Source organism: Punica granatum, chromosome 7 (genome assembly GCF_007655135.1).
Source record: "Punica granatum isolate Tunisia-2019 chromosome 7, ASM765513v2, whole genome shotgun sequence".
NCBI lineage: Eukaryota > Viridiplantae > Streptophyta > Magnoliopsida > Myrtales > Lythraceae > Punica > Punica granatum.
In genome coordinates, this window is record NC_045133.1 from 17,721,163 (window position 1) to 17,738,599 (window position 17,437).

At 38.7% G+C, this 17,437-nt stretch overlaps 1 protein-coding gene and 1 pseudogene across 2 annotated transcripts; both read right to left on the reverse strand.

The window, feature by feature from the left end:
• Nucleotides 1-226: 226 nt before the first annotated feature.
• On the reverse strand, nt 227-3,080 carry LOC116215684 (mediator of RNA polymerase II transcription subunit 31). 2 transcript variants are annotated; one of them, XM_031551495.1, is made up of 7 exons: nt 2,643-3,080; nt 2,394-2,491; nt 2,164-2,260; nt 1,855-1,933; nt 1,431-1,705; nt 1,203-1,260; nt 227-568 (listed from the first exon to the last, which is right to left on the reverse strand). In XM_031551495.1, exons 1-6 carry the CDS (start codon nt 2,702-2,704, stop codon nt 1,248-1,250), a joined length of 624 nt encoding a protein of 207 aa, XP_031407355.1. In that variant the 5' UTR covers nt 2,705-3,080; the 3' UTR covers nt 227-568; nt 1,203-1,247. The 2 variants fall into 2 exon arrangements, with proteins under 2 accessions (XP_031407355.1, XP_031407356.1); XM_031551496.1 differs by lacking the exon at nt 227-568 and adding an exon at nt 657-918.
• Nucleotides 3,081-9,372: 6,292 nt separating this feature from the next.
• LOC116214447 overlaps nt 9,373-17,437 on the reverse strand; it is a 31,053-nt pseudogene continuing 22,988 nt past the window's right edge.

A 17,437-nucleotide genomic window follows, 5' to 3' on the forward strand; every position in this document is an offset into this window, starting at 1 on the left:
CAAGAGGCTAGAGCTAATATATAACCTGTTAGCGTGATATTCTATCAACAGTGAATGGCGACACATCAATTACAAAACCTTACGACTTCTTTCGATTTCGATCAAGGTAGCGACTTATTACCTAATTAACTATCGAGTATGGTCGAAACTCTATTCTAATCAGACAACAAAACGTGCTCTTCAGCGTGAAATGCGATTACTTTAATTAGGTTTAAAACAGATAGGATGAATTAAAATTAGTTCGAATTACCGACTAAAAAGTTTAATTCTTTTCCGTTAGCCTGCAGAGGCACGTCAGAAAGCAACATCAAAACCCAAGAGCAACAGTTACAGCCCAACTTTGACAATTATCACCTTCAACTTCAATTTCAATTATACAACAGCTACTACTAACAGGACGAGCCCATTCGATCTGACCTTAACGACACAAATACAAGATTTTGGTCGATTCGGTGAAGGCATCCGATTTGTTCATTCGCCAGCCCAAGTCACTGACTTCTTGGTTTCAGTACGATGCCTTGGAGAAAGATGTTACAGCCGACTTGGTCTCAGACAGTGCATAATGGTCCTGCACAATGTTACGTAGCACAGGCTTGTTATATAAACAACTTGGACGTCATAAAAAATCTTTGCAGTTACACAATAGACCAATTCCCTCCTTCCAGAACCAAAGGGAACTCTGATAAACAAACTTAAACAACACATAGTTAACATGTTTTACATGGCCTCTTTTATTTAGCTTCTTTGCAAGAGTCTCGGCAAATAAACCTAAACAGTCTGAACTCATCCCCGACTGCAATAAAAATAATCCAAAATACCGTAATTGCCATCTCAGTGGCTACACCTATGAATGCATTGATCATCCTTAATCTAACTAAACAAGAAAACGTTATTCCAGCCCATCCGCAGTTTGAAAACCTACACGAAGATAAACAAAAGTTCACAGGACAGACAGTCCATATAACAATAATACGATGAGAACCAGAACCTAAAGATGTTGCCACTTCTTTGATTGTAAAGAAGATAATTTATCGTAATCTTATTTTGGTGGTAGATGCATATAACCTTGACCCTCAAACTTCCAAAGGTGAAGAAACAGGCAACAAGAATTTGCAGATATCCAGATAGTCACTCGCACAGCAAAAGGTATAGAGCATTCAAAAATCCAAAGGTGATCAGGAAAACAAGCATTCAAAAATTACCTTGGGTGTTTCTTCCACATCCCAACTTCCGAAAAGCAATTGAAATTAACCTTCCTTCCTGTAGGGACCATATAGCATGTATTCAACACAATAATCTTTTCACTAAGAAGAAGATTTGGAATTCACGCTGATCATCCACATCACTAATGAGAATAAGATATAAATCTCCAAGAAACTGATAGAAAAAAAAACTAGTAGTGCAAAACGGCATCAGAAGCAGGGGCATACTTTCTCTTCCTCCGATCAATCGCTGTGTTCCTCATATCATTCTTCATGAGAGAGGAACCAGGGGGAACGGCATATTGCATTGGAGAAAGAGCTGGAGGGGGAGGAGCTGTAGCAGCCATATTTGCAGGTGGTGCAGGTGCTGGAGGGGGAGCCAAAGCAGAGGGAACAGCAGTGGGAGCAGGAGTAGGCTCGGGAAGGGGCCTCGGTAAGATGTGTTTCAATCTATTATTCCTATAATTCTTCCAGAAAAAGAATTGCTGCCGATGCGCTAACTCCTACACGAATTACATTACACAGAATAAAAAGGTTCAGAAAGATCCACGAATGTTTATAACACTATAATTTACTTGTTCGATGATTTCATGCAAGGACAAAAAAGTGCAATTTTCCTAAACTTTGGACGAAGAGAAGAGAAATGAAAGACCTTGTTGCCAGGATGCGCCATAGCAGCACGGAAGTTTGGATTTTGGAGAAGTTCTAGAAAGAATAGGCAGTGAGGGTACCTGAAGAGCAAACAAATGGATATCAGAGGATCAATGAGAAGCACATGCCTACGTATGTATGTATGTATGTATAAACACATTAACAATGGCATTAAATCTAAACTATATATACTTTGCTAGAACAGAACAACTTCAAGCTCTGAACAGGAAACGTCCAAAACATATAGGAAAAAGGCGATCATCTAGACCTCTCGATCGATAGAGAGAGCGTGAGAAAGAGAGAGGATTACATTATGAATTTCATGTATTCAGGACGCTGCCAGTACTGGAGATACTTCAAGTAGCCAATGAAAGCCTCATCCTCAAAGTACCGGTTCTGAGCCAAATCTGGGCCAATGGAAATTACGAACACCAACCAGTTCAAGCCGAGTGCAAATCTCATCCAAATTTCCAGAAAAAGGAGGAAGCGCTGCCTTATTGAATAGATTAAATTAGGAGGAGAAACCAAGCAAGCATTTACAGTGGATATAGGTAGGATTGGCGAGACACTGCACGAACTCCAATTCGAGCAAGAACCGCTGCCTCCCATCATCAGGATCCTTGTATACATTCTTCGAGCTGTGGAAAAAAATAGAAAACAAATTCAGAGCGATGATGAGACTTCCAATCCAATTGAACCCTTTTTCCCGACATTTTGCGCGGTCTTCGTGCAACCCGGGAAGAAGGGGAATTCCGATGGAACGGAAGAGCTGAGCTCCCAGATGCTTACGAGGACGAGGGTGGAGAAGAAGCAGCAGCAGCAGCATCGACATCATCTTTGCCAGAAGCCATTTGTTTATGTTAATGTTAAACCCCCCCAAACAAAAAACTCACTTTCTCGCGTACCAGAACACAAATCCAGCGGAATTAACACAGCTTCTATACATAATCAACAGAGCATCTTCTTACCCAAAATCATCACAACTATAAAATAATCAACAAATCATCAACTCCCCAAATTAAACTAGGGATCGAGCAGGGGAAGCAGCAGATCAGAGAGCAGCAGCCGCTCCACCTCAAGCTCCTAGGGAGTAGTAGTAGGGGAAGCAGCAGCAGCTCGACCTCAAGTTCGGAGGTAGCAGGGGAAGCAGCAGAGAGAGAGAGAGAGAGAGAGAGAGGAGCTTTTCAGTTCGGTTCAGAGGGGAACAGATCATGCGAATAGAGGACATGAGAGGAGAGGATTCGATCATTCGATACATGTCATGTAGTGTGGGCCCAGCGAAGCCCATAATATATATGGAGTCCATGAAAGGCCCAGAATCAATTGGACCCCATTTTTTTTTTTAATGAGTGTCGCGGGTTTTCCTTCTATTATCTTCGGATATAATTAAAAACAAACTACCGCGTCTACAGCATTGCGTTCGGATTTTGAGGAACAGAGAAAGGCAATCTCCTATGTTCTGGGTTTCCCAGGATTTCGTTTCCATTCAAATCCTCAATAGAGGTTCTTTTGGTAATGCCTTGCGCATAAGGGTTTCGTGATAATAGAGAGAAGCGCACAAATAATGCTTAACTGAGTTGGACTGGAGTTTTGATTCAAATCGATGAAGCAATTACATTCACCGGCAGAAATAGAATAGAAAGGGTAAGACTCAAATCGAGTTTATAGAGGATGGCCTATATTGTACTCCATTGTACACGAGTGGTTTATGCTCTGCAAAGTCGAGATCCAAGGTCGACTGTGTCTCGAATAGAGGAATGCACCATATTGGGATGCTCTGAGCAAATATGCGTGGAATGATGGCAGTTCCTCTAGAACATAGACTGGTGGACGTTGTGACTGCATCGTCGAGGACGAATCCTACTGCCACAAACTTTGAACTTGATCGTTGAGGGAAAATCCCCTTCTGCTGCAAGTTCTGATTCTATTCTTCACTACTCCACGGACATGCTTAGCGAAATGATAACTAACTTATAACTAAAGATATGCTTGAGTTTTTATGTTGAGGTCGAGGTTCTTTCCACCTTGGGATCTGCTGGGATTTATAGATTTTCCTTGCTCATTCGTGCTTATAATCCATCACTCAGTGAGTTGAGGACGTTGATAGAGCAGTTACAGAACTTGCCTTGCTCCTCAAGCAGTCTTTTGGCGCTTATTTTTCACGTGCTTTAATTCCGCGCTTATCCTCTTGACGGCGAGGCTCTTATTTCCGTGCCTTGCACTGTCTTCAACTCAGTTCTCTCTATGGTTGTCCAATATGTCGTCGTAGTGACTAATTAGTGTAATGGTCACAATGTTGCCGCGATGATCCTTCCTTAATGCCTTGCTTCAGACGACACCATAATGTAATTTGGTTATATCAGTTCTGACTGGCACAAAACTACCGTCAAACTTTCTGTTCTGCTTCTAACTGAAACGCGATGTTTCGAAGGGCATCAGAGTTGTGCCGTCTGTTTCCGCTGCGATGTCATATTGCGGCCCTATCTTGGATATCATTTTTATTTACAAATCAGTCCTCATATTCATACATATTTACAGGAGTGCTGCCGAACACGTGACCCAATAATACTACGTTGCCATGTAGCTCATATCTAAACTTGTTTTACGCTGGCAGCAATCATTAACCTTTGTCTAAGAAGTGTTACACTAAATTACTATCCTTCAGCTGCCGCGCAGCTTTCGGGCGCGCATCTAGTTATATTTCTAAGTTTATGAGATGCAAAATTACTAATTCAATGTTTATAATCAATATCTTTTAGCATTTTTTAATTAATAATATAATTATTCAGTTTGATTTTTCTTGATATTTTATGGATCTTTTAATTATTGGAATGTTACAGTGCTGATGCTTTTCAGCAAAAAGAATTAGATTAAACCGTTCACTCATTGTTGCCTGTAAAATCAATAAGTTAAGGGTAAAAATAATCAAAATATGGCTTTAAAAAGAAAATGTATTAATGTTGGAGAAAAATTGAGAAAGAAAGGAAGTCGTTGGTTCTCGACTAAATAAATCAAGGTGATTGATTAATTAGGTTTCAAAAAGCTAGGATTAATTAAACTAATTCGAGTTACCGATAAAAGAAAATTAACTAGATGAAAGGTTGAGCATATGCGCGGGCTAGCTGCTCGGATTAAAAATAAAATAAAATCATTGAACATTATTTAGACGACAAAAAAAATTTATATAAAACAATAAATTGAAAAACTAAGAGTACACAAAAATATATTCTCATGATTTAAAGAGGTAAAAAAGCATATAAATACGGAAAGTAAGAAAAAGACTAATTTCAAGAATTATTACTCCCCAATAAAATTTAATTGTCCATCTCCATATCAGTCAAGAATTAAAATAATATTGTTTTAGAAAAGAAAGAAGTAAAATAATCATGGTTGAAATCATATATAAATTTTTGCAATATCAAATATTTATTGCAAATGAATCATATGATTTATATAAAATATGGACTTCCATCTTGAAAATGTTTTACTCCATCCTTTTGCATTATTCGTATAAGGTCTACCTTCCAAGAGCAATTGGAAAATATGTTAGAATATTAAGTTGTTGTATCAATACGCATATTCATCACGTGATTACTGAGAACTTCTCTAATTTGGCTCTATTGCTTATATTTCTAGTCTAGAACTACCCCAACTGATCTCATGGTGGCGGCAGAAATTGTCACTTGTCATATCCTATTGGTGGTTACTCAAAAGGACACGTCAATTATAACTTTTTATTCAATGAAAGATACATTTATAATTTCCATAAATAGTTATAGTACTTGCCTAATAGAAGATACTCACATGATCTGACGTATAAGTTATTAATTTCTTCCATGTCAACAATTTGAATTGGTAACATCCGTGTAATTCAACCAATTCGGCGCTGTAATTCTACCAATTCAAATGTTAAAACAATATGAAATAGACTTCTATTATACTTATTTATTCAATGTACAACGATATAATTCCAGCCATTTGAATATCATTTTTTCAAAATCAATTGCTTTATATAAGTAATATTTATACTTAACAAAAATAATTATTTCCAAGTAATATTTCTCTAGAAAATAATTGTTATATTTTTTTATGCATGTTTTTTTTTTGTAAAATAATAACTATGCAATTGAGATAGCTCAACATGTGGCGACACGTGGTTACACTCACATGGGATCATGGACACATAGCGAAGTTCTAGTGACACATGGCGGAAGCTGGAGAGGCCAATGATTAGACGTGTCGTGACTTGATTAATTGTTCTAGACATTATATATTATATATTGATTCAAATGTTAAAATAATATGAAATAGATATATTATACTTATTTATTCATTGTACAACAATATAGTTCTAGCCATTTGAGTATGATTTTTTAAAAATCAATTGCTTTATATAAGTAATATTTGTACTTTATAAAAATAATTATTTCCAAGTAATATTTCTCTAAAAAACAATTGTTATATGTTTTTTCTTGCATGTGCTTTTCTGTAAAATAATAGCTCAACACATGGCGACATGTGGCGAATCTCACATGGGAACATGGACACATAGCGAAGTTCTAGTCACACATGGCAGAAGCTTGAGAGGTCAATGGTTACTCTTGTCACGACCTGGTTAATTGTTCGAGGCATTATATATAATATATTGATTTGAAATTAAGAGATTTTTTGTTTGATTCTCATCAGTAATGCCATCTTTATTGATCATTTTCTATTTTACTAGAAAAAGTGTCCTCCAAGTGCTGCAAATTAAGAGCCCCGTTGGTAGGGTTTTTGTTTTTTGTTTTGTGTGCACTATTGGGTATCTAGAAGTCCAACTGGGATCCGATTAATCTAGAAGCCCAATTCGAACCGAATTAGTCTATTAAGTGGTAAAACTTCCCCAATCGTGAATTTTTATCTGCTTGTCTTATTTAATTAGTATTACATCTTTATTTAGTATTAATGGATTACAAACTTTACCACATTCGGATTTATTTTTCACTCTCATTTGAAAGGAATTTCTCAAACGTTAAATGTTTAACTTTTTATAAGACCATAATTTTATGAAACTGGTAATTTGTGATAATCTTTTTTGGAAATCTTATATATGAAAATATAATTATATATCCCATGTATCATATTTGACTCATATTTTCAAACATTTATAACATTTTTACAGCAATTGTTTAGATTTTCTTAAAAAATATTTGCTTCTTAAAAATAAAAATATTTCAATATTTATTTTCAAATTTCAAGCAATATCTTTATAAGATAAATATATTTTAATAAATGGCAATTTTCCTCTCTACTTTAGTATATGCATCTATAGCAATGCTCATTCAATTGATTCTTTAATTTTAATCCTAAACAAAGTACTTTAATTTCATTATCAGTCTAATTTATTAGTTAATTCGTATATTTTCTTAATTCACTCATCTTGAAAGGAATATTTCAAATGTTAGCATTGCGTTTTGTAAATAAATTAAGTTTGTTTTAATTTGATTTAGTTTGATTTGAGAAGATGAAGATAAAAGTAATTGAGAAAAGTACATGAATGAATTTAAAAAAGAAGATAAAAAGTAGTGATTGTATTGTTGAATTGAGGAAAAAATATTGAAATTGAGAAAAAAATGTTGAATAATTGAGAGAATTTAATATTAAAAAATTAACTGTAATAATGAATAAGATAAAGTATGAGATAGAATTTGAGAAGTTAAAAAATATAATGATTGTGATGTTGAATTAAGGGAAAAGTAAAGTAAAGTAAATTTTATTTTTTAAACAAATAAACCATATGTTTATCTTTTTATGACCATATTTTATGAAATTAGTAAGTTGTGATAATCCTTTTTTGAAAATCTTATATATGAAAATCTAATTATATTTTTTTGAGATTTTGTGTCATATGTCTTATTTTCAAATATTTATAACATTGTTATGGTAATTTTTTAGATTTTCTTAAAAAAATATTTGCTTCTTAAATATCAAAATATTTTTTTAATAATTATTTTCAAATTTCAAGCAATATCTTTATACGACAAATAATTTTAATAAAGGGCAATTGACCTCTCTACTTTAGTATATGCATCTATAGCAATGTTTCTTCAACAAATTCTTTTATTTCAGTCCTAAACAAAGTACTTTAATTTATTTATTAGTTAATTTGTATATTTTCTTATTGGATTTTACTAGGGCATAGGATAAGAACTCACACTTACCATGATTGTGTTTATCAATTTGAGAATGAAATAAATGCTTGCATTTAAATTGTAAAAATTTGCTAAACAAAGTTGCAATTTTAGAAAATTTACTTTATTTATTGGTCCTTATTCTATGCCCTAAGGGCATAGGTTAGGAAAAAACTTTCTTATTTATGTAATTAATTAATTTCATTCATTTATTATTTCATGAAATCTATGTACAAATTGACTAGTCTAACTCTATTTAAAATAGTTGCATTGAATATAAAATGTAGTTTGTTTTACTATATACATAGATATGGATTCCCACTCAAGCCGCGAGAAAGAATTAAATAAACTTAAAGATTGTAAAAAAGTTGAGAAAGGAAGTTTTAATGCAGTTATAGAATTAACTCTTGACTTGAAATTAAGAGGTTTTTGGTTTGATTCTCATTAATGATACCGTCTTTATTTTCTTTCTCGGTTATAAGGGAGGTATATAGTCTAGTACAAGAGTATAAATAACAAAACTAAATAAAGGAGCACGGAAGTCCCACTGACGAATATCGAACCCAAGACCCCATTATATTATCTTTATTGATCATTTTCTAATTTACTGGAAAAAGTGTCCTTGGGCCCCGACTAATCTAAAAGCCCAATTCGTAACCTAGTTAGTCTATTCAGCGGTAAAACTCTCCCAATCGTGAATTTTCTCCATTCGAAAGACTTGGAATTGAAACATTGTTTATGAAAAACAAACACCGAACCACCTGAACCAACATATATTGGTTGGTTAGTGGCACGTTTTCTTAAACTTGGAAATGCTTGCATATTTAATTGATAGATAACAGATTGGTTGTTTCCATATAGTAACTAGAGGGATAGGGATAGGGGTTTGAAATGGTGTCATCATAGGGCATGTTCAGTGCAAAGAAATGGAGTCACCATCCGTATTGTATCCCTAGGAATTCTGTCTCCCTAACATATTTGAACAGATTAAAATGCGGGAAAAGCAGCGGAGGAAGACCAACTTCCTCGAAAACTGAAGTTCGGGGAAAACTATGACGAGTAAAATCCAATCTCTGATGTTCCGCTGAGGAACAGGCGCTCTGACTCTGGAGGACGACTGCATGTGTTTGATAATTGTACCTAGAGCATCAATAGGTGGTTGTTAAACGCGTATTACACCATGTTAAACATTAATTGTTAGGTGAGACCGTCAGCATAAAATTATTTTCCTTTTTCTAGGGGACGGGGTTTGTGTTCATGTATCGACCACTAAGATACGTTGAGTTCAATACTGTAGGTGGTTCAGCTCACATCCTGGTTTCAATTATGTGATTCAGGTACCATGTAACACTCCACATTAAACTTCGTATCATGGGGCCTGTGCGACCACAAACCCAAAAGATAATAGGATTTGTGATGCTATGATTTAAATTTGGATGGTCGGCCTTCTTGCTTGCTTGTCCACATGCACACACCTCGAAGGGGGACCAAACATGCTCAGGACGACCTGCAAATGGAGAGAAGCGATTTGAAATCTGTACATTTTCAGTTCCACAGAGGCGAATTAGCTGCTACTAAGGTGGAGGATCTGTAGGTTTTTGACTTACCGGTAGGGAAACGAGCCCGTGCAAGAAACCGAGAAGGACCAGAGCGAGGTACATTTGGAAGTAGTAAACCTGTAAAACACTAAACGAGACATTTCAGAGAGGCATATTAGAGAAATCTTGTATATGAGGTAAACCAGAATGCAAGGTCATGTACCAGACACACTTCTGTCCTCAAGAAGTAAAGCACGAGGACCCCGACAAACTTTGTTAGCGTGATTCCACTGCACAGCAGCGTGTCGGAAAAAGTTAATATGAGAAGCCGATAGAAATGTTCATCTACTGCAGTTTCTCGGCATTTAGGCTTCAATATTTGATGACAAAAGAGAAGGACAGTGCGTAAAGACAGAAGCCCCATAGTACTGAGAGCCTCCTTCATGTGCTGGTCTTCGTTTCGCCGGCTTACCTGTTAAAAATTAAAAGGACGGATTTGAGATTTAAAGAAACATCGGGTAAACAAGAGAAAAGACATTCTAATAGTATTTGTTCTGCTATTACAAATGGGGCATTTGTAATTACTTTGAGAGTGACTGCAGACAGTACATTCAGAGATGGATCGATACTAACCGAAAAAGCATATGTTATATGCACACAGAACTCAACAGCAATGCCTGCTGCCATAATAAGGTTAATGATGGACACCGCATTCAACTGTATTCCCAGAATAGCCATCACGCACTGCAGATTGTCATTACACAAACTGAAGCAGCAAATCAAGAGGATATAAATTGAAGCGCAAGGGAAATCATTACTCCAAATGGTTGGTTGTCAATGGTGAATAATAGTCATGGAAGGATCACTCACCGAAAGATCCACGACGATCATTGTTATGACCAGCAGAATGATTGTTGAGGTCCGTAAACTGAATTTCACAAAAGCGCAGAAACTATCACACTGTCTGAAGATATGTAATTTGTCGAACATCTTTATAATTTAAATTAAGAAAAACAAAGAATATGTGCTCTTCCTGCAAGAGTTCAAAAAAGTATGTACCTGCATGTGGTGACTAAACAAACTATAGATACTGCACCTGTTTCACAAGCATTAAGATAGAATCGGTTTTTATTTACAAAGAATCAGTATTTGTAAGTGGCAAATTCGTGCCACGAATATGAGATGACAACGAGTAAACCGACCTATAGCTATTGCAAGGTTGATTGATGTTGTCTTCCACATATCAAGGTACTGCTCATAAAACAAGTAAAACATGGAGTACGGGAAAATCTCCATCTGCAGCAGAAAAACAGAGTAATTAAAACTCGGCGTATTCCTGGTTTCACTGACTTAGCCTACGCCTGGTCATTTAGAGGTCGAAACTAAGAACTGCTGCTTTCACACTCGTCTCAAAGCACTGACAGAGAGAAGTGGGAATGTTTCTAGATTGCATCTCATTTACCTTCAAGGACTTGGAAACTTTTGAACTGAAGTCCCCAGCTGCCCTCAGAAAATTAATGTAGTCGACCTACTCAACAACAAAATGAAGAAGGCCCTTCAATATACACACGATGAATATAGGAAAGCAGCAATAGGTATCCAAGTAATTTCATAGGTAAAATACTACCTGGTTATTGAGGGGGGTGTGGAATGTCCGAAATGAAGATGCTTGGATTATACCGTCTTCATAGCCTAAGAAGGACACAGCATCAACAGATTATTTTTGAAAAAGCCGACAACAAGCTCGTAATTAGAATGATGATCTTGGAAGATGTATTATGGAAGAATAAAAGTTTGTTATCATTACCTTGCAAATCCATGGTGTTGGTGTAAGCTCCATGACCTCCTTTAGCACAGCCAGCAGAGGCAGAGCGGAGAGGAACCAACGGAGTTTCTCCTTGAATTGTGATGTTGATGGATGGTCGTTTCGCAGATCTGAGTGAAGGAAGCACTGACGAACTCCAAATAATAAATGAAGCAGAAAATGGTGTTGTATTTCTGCTACAGTTATGATGCTGCTGGCTTTGAACTCATATCCAAATTATTAAACCAAAAAACCTACTAATCTTTACAAGGCAACGTAAGGAGATACTGCGAACATTACCATTGTACAATCTTTCCAGGGTCCAGTCAGGCTACAAGAAGATTGTCCGGCAGGGTAGCAAGGAGGCTGAAATATGGCTACCAATACAAATAGATCAAACAATTAGTTTCCTTAATTAGAAACTCCGAAAAGATTTAAAGCTAATGTACATTCAACCGCTCGTCTATTCTTGCACATGAGAATCATATGGAAAGCACTTCCAAACCATGACCTGGCTTTGCTATATAGCTTGATTCTGGTTCTAAGGACGCTTGTGAAATCTAAAGAAAAGATACACAAAATAGAATTCAAATATGAGAGGGAACACTAGCTCAAGGTAATAAGATGATTAATGGAAACAGCAGTTAAAGAACATATTGATCCCGAACCTCACGAACAATATATGGTGACAGAATGACTAAAACGTAGCCTTTCACTAACAGTATCCGGTAATAACATGCTACCGGAAAAAGCCATATTAATAAGTTGACTAAATTCTCACGATAATTTTAACTTTCCAAGCACGTGTTTGCCCCCCGGAGTTTAAATCTTGGGAATCTGCTTTATGCCATCCTACAAAAGCCTACCACAGCATCTTTCAGTAGCATCTAATAGTTTATAAGAAAATTCATTAAGAACTATTCTCCTCCAAGACTGATAAAAACTCTTGCCACGTAACAAAAGAAAGGGCCTTGCACTTCAAGAATCAAAATAGCAATGCAAGGAAGAGAGCGAGCAACATCGTGCCTCATTTAAAAGTGAGTCTGCATCACATTGGCTGATCGAGCAAAGCTGATTTGTCTGCCTTGACTCTGAGCTGAGAAGTTCAGCAACATAGTTATCGAAAAAGAATCAGCCTCCAAACGAGAGCTATCTAAGATTCATTCAATCAATAGCTTCACGTAGTTAGTAACACAAAAGGAATTGACAAAAATACCTGTAATTGTAGTTTTTCACTACAAAGTATAGAGGAGGACCAATTCTGAGATATTGATAGACATTACTGAAATAGCCGCGCAAAGATTTGATATTGTTGAATTAGTGCAACTGAAAAAGTAAAACAAATAAAAGACAGAAATTCTGTTTGTCCTGCGTCGGATAGGTACAAGTTAAACCTGCAAGTATGAATCCCTAGGAAGGACAGTCTTCTGATCCAGACCAGGTTCAATCTTGGTGCACAATGCCTATGAAATGAGAAAGCAGGAGATACTGAGACATGTATACCGTGACGAAAAATGCGATTGCGCGAAAGAGAATTACAAAATCGAGGCTACTCACGATACTGGCAAATAAGAAAGCAACAAACGCTGAAACAACAACTAACTTCACTCTCCAAAGGCTGAGAACTGGAGCGTGGACTTCCTGAAAGATTGCACGTTGAAATATTATGAATCACAAACTGTGTTTGTTAAATACTGGTAAATAAAATACGAGAAGTTAACCTGAGACCCCACACCAATATTGAATGAGTTCACAAACCAGTGCAAAAATTTTGAAAGGTAAAACCCAAAAGATAAAAGATGAATAGGTTAATCGTCCTAATGTTACTACAGATCGAGAATCGAGAATGAATTTGGACATGTAGATCAAATCCTGCTCTTGCCTTGATGAAGATGTGCCAAGCTGTAACCATTAACGAATTGGAAAATTACCTTCATTTATCTACCCACCAATCCTAGCTTTCTTCTCTCAGTTGCTGCACTTGCATATGTTTGCCGTTCACAGTTTATGTCAAATATATTGGTTAAACCAAAAACTGATTTGATAATATTAATATGAAATTGATAGTGTAGAATGGAACCATCAAAGAGCTACCATTATCGGAGTCGGGATATGTTGAAGACACCTTGACGCAAGGAAAACAATCAACCCTCTTATACTTGGCTCTCAAAAGATCGAAGACCATCAAAGAAACAAAAGCTGTAACTTGCAGAAGGAAGTCCAGAAGAACAGCCAAAGCTGCACAAGGAAAAACCCGAGGAATTGTGGAGGTTGAATATGAGCAAACTGGAAAAGTAATCAGTATCTCGCCTGAACTTGTCGAAGTTTCTTTGAATAAATTACCTGCAAGGGGTTTGGCCTAATGGTTAATGTGCACCCAAGTTTGCACCGAGACCCGAGTTCGAATCCCCTTGGGGCCACCAGAGCGCCTTTGGTGTAATTACCCGCTCCGTGCGCCGCCGGGGGTTTACGGAGCCCTGGGGATTAGTCGGGCGAAGCCCGGACACCCCGGGTTAGCAAAAAAAAAAAAAAAAACCTCAGGTAGACTAGCAATTGTTATGGATGGCCCGACTTCCTTTAGTGCATTACTAATTCGTCCTTCTAATGGCAATTTCAGTGGCTGCCGATTGACTGCATGGACTAATATATGTATGTCAGCACCCAATTTTGGTCCACCGGCTCCAGAGGGGCAAAATCGCCATTTTTACCACTCGTGAGGGAAAATATTTCCGATTAATTACTCGAGTATTCACGACTTTTTAGGACATTTTTGGAAATAGCAATTTGCCTAATTTAACACTAATTTTATTTGGGACATTTTCGAATTTCGCGTACATCGACGTCAATTTTCAAAATTCGGGACAAAATTCGAGATTGAAAATAAATTCATCGCACAATATCGATCAGCGAATTTTTCTGAACACAATGGCAATCTCGAATTATTTTTTCGACGTCCGATCAAGAAGATGGAATTTTCAATTTATACGCGCGTCAAAAAAAAAAAAAAAAAGGGTCAAACGGTCAAAGTCTGACAACTTTGACCGTTGACCAGGCCCCCCTCCCCCCCATTTTCCTGTTCTTCTTCTTCATCGTTTCTTCTTCTTCTTCGGTCTTCTGGTTCTTTTCTTTTTCTTTTCTTTTTCTTCTTCTTCTTCCTCCTGGCAGGGACGGACCGGTCTCGGGACCTCTGCGCCGCTGCGCCCGAGCCTGCCTGCGCACGCCAACCCCTATGCGCACGCGACTCCTCGAACACGCAAACGCACTCTCTCTCTCTCTCTCTCTCTCTCTCTCTCTCGTTTTTTCTTTTTCGGACAAAAACCCGCAGCTCGTCCGGGGGAATGGGGGGGGGGGAGTTCACAGACAAAAAGATCCCGAGCTCACAGACAAGAAGACCCGGAAACCTCCAGCTCGCCTACGACCGAGAAATCCACAGCTCGACGATTTTTCGAAAAAATCTCAGCCCCTCACCCAGAAACCAGGCCAAACAAGGCCAAACCAATCCCGTTTTCCGGCGACCGCCACCCAACCGTAGCCAACTTCAACCAAACTTCATATCCCACATGTATTCGACCTCCCGAGTCCATTTCCGGTGTTAGTTTCGCGATTTGAAGCTTCCAGCTTGCCAAACCAGCCCTGTCCAGAACCGAGTTCCATAGACATCTTCACGGTTTCCCGGGCTTCCTCGACATTTTCCACCACCTCACGACTATGGCAAGTCGTGCCAATCATTTCCTAAGGTTCCTCATGACCCTCACTCTCCCCCGTGACGAGGTGGGTCACGTGCCGAGAGCCGCTCAACCGCGCACCACCGCCATTTCTCTCTTTTCTCCCTTTACAGATTTTTCCAGTTTTTAACCGGTTTTTCTTTGCATCTCTCAGGAAAATCGACATGTTCTAATCTTCATGAAACCACTGCAGGCATGATCCTCAGTCAGTTAGGGTTCCAATGCCGCCGACCTTGCCTCAAAATTCCATCGGAAGCCTCCGTGGCGACGTCCGACCCGACTTGTGCCAGTCGGTCTGTTCCTCTGGTCGTCTTTTCTGATCCGAACTTTGAAGGGACGTATAGGTCAGCTCGAGTTGAATCTCGCTACGAGCCACCTATCACCGTGCTCCTCAGTCAGTTAGGAGTCCAATGCCACCGACCTGCCTCAAAATTCCATCGGGAGCCTCCGTGGCGACGTCCGACCCGACTTGCGCCATCGGGCCTGTCCCCCCTTCCAGTCGGGTCTGTTGCTACCATTCGGGTCTGTTCAAGCCAAAACAGCCCAAACCCGGCTCGGCAACGGTCCAGCCCGACTCTTGAAGGCCCCATCCCGCATCTCGGACTAGCCCATTATTTCTCTGTTGCAGGTCCAGCCCAGTCGGCCCAGTCCGCCAACTCGGCCCAGCCATCCTTTCGCAGCCCAATCTTCCATTCGGCCAGTCCACACCATCGGAGTTCGGCCCAATCCGCTCAGGCCGGCCCAATACTGTTCAGACCGGCCCGGTCAAACTCCGCCCAGCATATCTTTGACTTTTTTTTTATTTACAGAATCACCCCTCAACTTTCCGAACTAGGTAAATTCTCAACTTAGTGGCATGATTAGGGCTCATTCCCTGAATATTATTGCTTTCTTGACGGATATAAGTGCAGTGTATGTTTTCTTGAGTCGCGTGGGTGATCGTTTTGTCTCCGAACTCGATTTTACAAACTTTCTGTTTTTGTCACATTTCAGTCCAGAAGAAGTATTTTTATTTTCTTAAGATTTGCCCCGAATTTCAAAAATCATTTCAATCAAGCCCCGGTCACTTTATCATTTTTCAATCAGTCCTTGAATTTTCCAGAATTGTTCTAGCATTCCAAGAAACTTCCGAGTGTTTCAGTTTAGTCCTCGGGCCTCTTTTTTTTATCTTTCAGATCAGTCCTGATTTTCAATTTCATTTCAAATAAGTCCCTAGGGCATTTTCAGTAAATTTGTTACACAGTCCCAATTTTTTGAATTTCAAATCGTCCCTCACTTTTAAATTTTCAGATCAGTCCCTGACCCTTCTGATTTTGCAAATCAGTCCCTGAACTCTTCTGAATTTATGAAACCAGTCCCTGTACTTTTCTGAATCTTCAAACCAATCCCTGAACTTTTCGAATTTTCAAATCCGTCCCTGTTCTTTAAAATTATCCAAATCCGTCTGCGAACATTTTTCCAAAGATATCCAATCGCTTTTCCTACTTGGATTCCTACCGATAACGCATACGCCTCATTTAAATAATTTTGTTTATGTAATTATATGTATGCAACATGATAATACGTGCTCTTTGCAACATGTACTTTTCTGTTATTTGCTGTATTCATCGCGGTTCAAGCCTGAACTCATAGGAAACGATATCACGGGGTCCAACGCCCATGCACATTGAGAGCGCGCAACCCGAGTGCGGCATCGGGTCTTGCCTCGACTCAACGTCCCAATCTTAGTGATGTCTAAATGGAAAGACAACTCGGATAGGATGAATGAGTCGTGGTCAGGACATGACCCGGGAGCTCGACCTGTCCCACGGCTGTCTCAAGAGTCAAACGATTCTTCAGTTATCCGTCGGTCCGGTCGGACCCGACCACCGGCTCCATGAGCCCGCGTTGCATTATTTTTTATTTCGTCCTTCAAGACTCACGGCATGCACGAGAGGAATATTTGGCTTGATGCAAATCAACCGGGTCCAAAACACAGTACAAGCGTCTGTATCTTCATTTATGCAAGCATACCTGTATTTTCATTCGGTCAATGTAAGGATCCCGGTTGATAAGCAGAAAAGGCCTGAGAGTGCTTACGAATTTACGGTGTCAAAACGGGCGAGTCAAGTGCACCTTAAATCAAATCACACGGTAAATAAACAAAACGGCAAGCCTAGCAAGCTAGAGTACCGAAAGGGCGTGCGGGATGTAGGCCCGCACGTAATAGAACCCCCGAATTCGGAATTTTCGGTTCCGCATGATCATTGCCTTAGCATTTAGGTGTACCCCGTACCCCTAAGACCCGGGAAACTTGCCGGCCCTCGACTTTTGGGTCGTAAAATGGCAAGTGGCGACTCCTTCTCAC